Source organism: Cupressus sempervirens, chromosome 10 (assembly GCF_028749045.1).
Source record: "Cupressus sempervirens isolate cs-2001-9-10 chromosome 10, ASM2874904v1, whole genome shotgun sequence".
Taxonomy (NCBI): Eukaryota; Viridiplantae; Streptophyta; class Pinopsida; order Cupressales; family Cupressaceae; genus Cupressus; species Cupressus sempervirens.
In genome coordinates this window covers 69,792,475-69,797,860 of record NC_143127.1, presented here as the reverse complement: position 1 = coordinate 69,797,860, position 5,386 = coordinate 69,792,475, and the positions used below count along the sequence as shown (strand labels likewise).

General features: G+C 29.1%; 1 protein-coding gene across 1 annotated transcript; it reads right to left on the bottom strand.

The window, feature by feature from the left end:
* Positions 1-810: 810 nt before the first annotated feature.
* On the bottom strand, positions 811-3,734 carry LOC149532621 (palmitoyl-acyl carrier protein thioesterase, chloroplastic-like). The gene is made up of 6 exons (XM_089804424.1): positions 3,305-3,734; positions 2,996-3,129; positions 1,997-2,110; positions 1,705-1,876; positions 1,514-1,582; positions 811-1,280 (listed from the first exon to the last, which is right to left on the bottom strand). Exons 1-6 carry the CDS (start codon positions 3,680-3,682, stop codon positions 1,017-1,019), a joined length of 1,131 nt encoding a protein of 376 aa, XP_089660550.1. The 5' UTR covers positions 3,683-3,734; the 3' UTR covers positions 811-1,016.
* Between the last annotated feature and the right edge of the window lie 1,652 nt (positions 3,735-5,386).

Here is a 5,386-nt window from a genome sequence, read left to right as displayed (position 1 = left end):
TGTGAGGAATTTTACACATGGATTTTGGGTAAAGTTTAAGAAGGGCTAGTAGTCGAGGTTTGGGAAACAAGGAGATTTCTTGGTGGGCTTGCGAGCACAAGTGTAGATCTTCCTTGGAGGTTTCTAGCAGAGTGTGGATCTAGACTAGCTAAGCTTTTGGATTGGATCTTGAGGGATCCTGTAGAACTATTTTTTTAATTTCTATTGTATTTGGCCATAACTGGGAAGGCCTTACGACTTGACACATTGCATGTAAACAATTATTTTATGAATAAAGAGTTGTGATTTGATATCAGATCTCGTATTGTTGTTGTGTTTCTACTATGTGGTTATTGCTGGGGGCTAGAACATCTCTTTGGGGATTCTCCTACCTTGCACTGCGTCAAAAATTGGAAGATATAATATTCTAAAAATTATATATGTCATAGAACTTATACCCAATTTAATGTTTAATAATTTTAATTAAAAAAAAAAGATTTTTCTTGAAATTTAAAATGTGTTAATTATGAATTTAAATAAAATTTTCATGAATATTTTTTCAACACACAAATCCATTTTTCTATTAAATCAATTGTATATTACATTTGATACATCAAAATATCCTTATTCACATAACTTTATCTTTCTCAAGTATAATGCAAATTATTGATCATTATGACAATACAATGAAAACGCCTTAAGAAAAAATATTATTTACTTTTCTACTTTAAATGGAAAGAAGAAATAGAATACTTAAAAAACAATAATTCAAATAAGATATGAATACATAATTATAATTTATAAACTCATAATCAAGTATAAGCATGTATGAGAGCCTCAATAATATAATATATTTGAATACATATTTAAAATTTACAACATTGTAACCAAGTGGAAGCATCTCCACCTCAATAATACAAAAATAACATTTAAAATGTATAAAATATAATTAAAGGTTAAATTTTATATTTAATTTTATTATTCTATCCTATAAATTATAATTTAAGCATGGTACTTATATTTATAACTTATATGGTTCATGCCTTGTTCATTAACTTGGGCCTCCATTTTGTCCTTGCCCTAAGAATTTCTAGTCCATTATCTTGCAACCGAAGCAAGTGGATGAACTGTAATGTAGGATTGGATTTGCAAATTGTTGGAGGTTCATTTATAGAATCCATCAAATTACAAACATGTGGACTTGATAATGATTGAAGGGTGTGCGATAACATGCATTCACGCTTGTACTCCAAATGTATATTAGCAAGTTCATTTTCTTGCAAAACATTAGTAGGCATGCTCTATAAAAATACAAAAAATGAGAGTTAGAAAACATTATCTTGTGATTTAGTACATAATTTACCTTTTTATCAAAATTAGAATATATTTTATTTATATATAATCAAGAGAAATAAATTAACCCCTTGCGAACATTATAGACACTCTTAATCAATAGAATTAAAGAAATATAAATATAAATATAAACAAATAAATAAATAAATAAATTTTATCTCAAGAAATATTTGACATTTACCTCTAAAATCCAGCTAATATATTTGATGTTGTTGACATGTTGATTTACATCTAAATCACTCCAACGTGCCTATTAATAACATCAAAAGAAAGGCATGTCAAAAAACTCTAAGATAGACTTTTTCATTTCATCATTTATTTCTAGAAAATTTATAACTTAAAATACCTTTAAATATTGAAGTAAATACATACTGATAAATTTGAAGATATGTATGGAGCAGTACTATCCTCAAGCTTTACCAACTTTCGAGTCCCTTCTTCCTCAAAAGTTTTCATTTTGGTGAAATAAGGTTTTATTTCTTCTCTAACTGCATTTGGAATCTTTGAAAGTTTTCTTGACCTTTTATTCATCATCGCCCAAATACTACATGAAAATTATTTTTCAAATTAGACTCAGTATTATGATCATCTATTCACAAATAAAATAAAATTGCAAATCTTTTTTTTTTTTGAAAAGAACATATGAGTGATTGACTAATCTCACCTAGTTGCTTGTACTATGACCATATTTGTTTTTATGTCACGAGCAATCCAATTCCACTCCATACTATTTTTACCTGATGTATCCACCCATGTATCCACCTCAATAATATCACCCCTATAGAATGAATTTTATCTTAGTTTTCAATAAGGAAAATTTTGGATGATACAACAAATTAATTAGCAAAAAAGAGATTTAAAAAAAATGATAAAATTTATTATAAATTTTTATTAAAAATAATTATCACAAAGTTTTATTTACTTAAGGGAAGAACCTACAAGACAAAAATAAGTTGGGAGCCTCTCATCTTATGGGTTTGAGTGTAGTCCAACTTAACACATAATAAGAGTTCATTTCAAATAATAATAATAAATAAATAGTTGAAACTTATAATCTTTTTGCAAATACGAATATTTCAAATTATTTAAAAAATAATAAAGACTATTTGTAGTCAAAGCATAGAATAAAAAACATCAATTATACTACCAAATAAAACAAAACAATATATAATAAAAATAAATTATATATTCTAATATACTCACACTTATTTTCTAATCATAAAAAAAGTAAATATAGAATTATAAAATAAAATATCAAATTATCTAGATTAATAAACTTATCTATTCAAATGTATTCATATGTGATAAAACTAATAATTTTGACATTATAATTTATTTTACAATTCACTATAACATATATCCCTATTTCCTTACAAATCAGATTTCTAATTGAAATCTTCAAAAAAATCAATCTATTTAATTTCTAATTTACTTGTTCAATCTTTACCCATAAAGTTAAACAGTTGGAACTTCATGGAATGTAAAAAACAGTATTTAGTAAATGTTAAAAACATAAAAAGAGTTCTAGTCATAAGAATGTTTGGGTTAGACAAAGTAAGAACTTTTTGCATCAATATTTGAAATGACATTCTTGATGAGCATGATCCATCATAGACGGTAGAAAATTGAAAAGAAAAAATAAAATTATTGTAACAAAAATTACCACGAAGGATAACTATCCACTTGCAATTGAGAACGAGAAACAACCCATATAAGATTTCTCTGACTCATTTCAAGGGTGGTACCAAACCCATCTCCCATCGATCCACAAAGCCTAATGGAGTTTAGAGCCGTCTCCTGCTTGTCCAAAAGACAAACAATATATGATTAGTTGCAACTATCTCTCTCTAAGTAGGACAAATGGGCTTCTTGATTGGGAAAAAAATACTAAAGCATAGATTGCATTGGATTATCTTAACTGATATACAATTGGCTTAATGAAACCATTCTGAATGGCAAAATTTTCTACTACCTGAAGATGGCTCATCAAGGTTTCCACAGAGACAGTTTTATCTGGACCGATTTCATACGATCTGATGGCAAAACACTGCCTGAACACCATATCGTCTTCCACAAACCTTCCCACCCAATCCGGGCTCAACTCTCTCTTGTTTTTCTCTTCAACAAAACCATTCACTTTCAGCTTATCAGTAGCACTTCCATTGATCTTCACACCTCCCAAAGAAGCTTCAACTCCCTTGCAGAGTTGTGATGATTTCTTGGGCTTCACGTCCATTAAAACCCTAGAAACATTCACCCTCACCATTCCATGCAACGACGTAGATAAGGAGACGTTGCTTTGTATGTTGCAATGATGGCTTCTTGTAGGAGATAGAATCGTTGCAGCCATTTTCTCTACTTCAGAGTCTCAGAGCTTTAACACACATATATGAATGAATATTAACTATGGTACTATCTGGTTGATTATATATTTGAAACGTATATAAAAGGGCGATGACTAAGCTCGATGGCTTCGACAATGACTGATAAGACGGCCACGGGTTTGTTGGAGGTTTGGAAGGCGTTAATTAGTGAGTCTGGTTGTATCTGGCATCATATATTATTTTTCCTTCTCAAACATAAATGAAGCAACTACACAGAGAGGGATTGAAGTTGAAGTTTAGAGCATGGAGATACATACAATATGACTTTCTTTGGGAATTGATTAAATATATTATTTAGTCATCAATCATTGATCTTTTCAAATATAAACGGCGCACCTGTAAAGAGTGTGATTGAAGTTGAAGTTCGGCGCACCTGTAAAGAGTGTGATTGAAGTTGAAGTTCAGAGCATTAAGGTGAACGATATTTAAGATCTGATATTTATTTCAAACTAAGATGTATTATATTTTGTTTATTACTTTACTGTATTAATGGTAGACTAAGGGTCTATTAACAATATCATAGTTTGATAATTTTGAGCTACATTATTAATTGCAAAGGAAAAAAATACATTGCTATTATATATTGGAAGTTTGTTAGTATTCTGATTCATAATTGCAAGGGGAAAAATGTAATTCTAAAGATAGAAATACAACATGTGCATAGTGGTTTGTTGAAGGTTTGTGGGCGCATTCATAGATTTGTTTTTCTTCTCAAATATAAATGATGCATCTATAAAGAGTAATTAAAGTTGAAATTTAAAGCATTAAGGTACATACAATAAGATATATAATTTCTCAAATTTGTTTCTTGGAAATTGATTGACTATACACATTATTAGTTCTTGTTGTTAAGGCTAATATTTTCATGTCTCTTCTTAGCATTAGTCTTTCTCTCGGAAATGAGAGTGATGGGTAGGTAGACTAGACTTTAGGTAGGATTTATTATTACATTAAATAAGATTTATTTTAATGGTGGGTTTAGGAATTTTAATTTAAAATGTGCTAAAATCTTATGTAAAACGATAGTCCTTGAATATTTTTGAAACTAATCTAAGGTGAAAAATATAAATTATTTATTTCTTATTGGTTTTTGGGAATTTTTTGGGTAGTCTAATGAATTTTTTCATGAAAAAATTATGAAAATTTCTTTTGATACAAGGGCTTTAGAGCATAGTGCTTTGGTATGGGACAAAAGTTTTTTCATAGATGCATGTAATGGGGATTCTCAATGTGATTTATCTCACTCCTCTAATGTGTTTGAAAGAAATTGTGTGCATGTGTTGAGGTGGAGGTTAACTAAGTGTTTTGGTGCATAAATATGTGTTTTGGAGGTTACAACGAATAACTGTAACCTAGAGTGTGTTTGCATCTTCTCTACGTAAACATCTAGCACTATAAGTTTTTCCTTTCCAGATTAGTTTTATTTGGATCATTTAATTATCATTATTTTTTGAAAAAAATAGTCTCTTGGACTATTTATATTAATGTTCTTTTTAACAAGAAATCTATAACTTTTATTAGGTGTTTGTGTGCCTCATTGCATTTTCTTGGTAAGTTGCTCGACATGCCTTTGATGAGTTTTCACCACTCTTTAGTTTACCACATTATTTTGATTTCCATGTCTAATTTGGTTGCTCTATTTCTAAAATTAGAGCTTTCTTTTGAGTTTA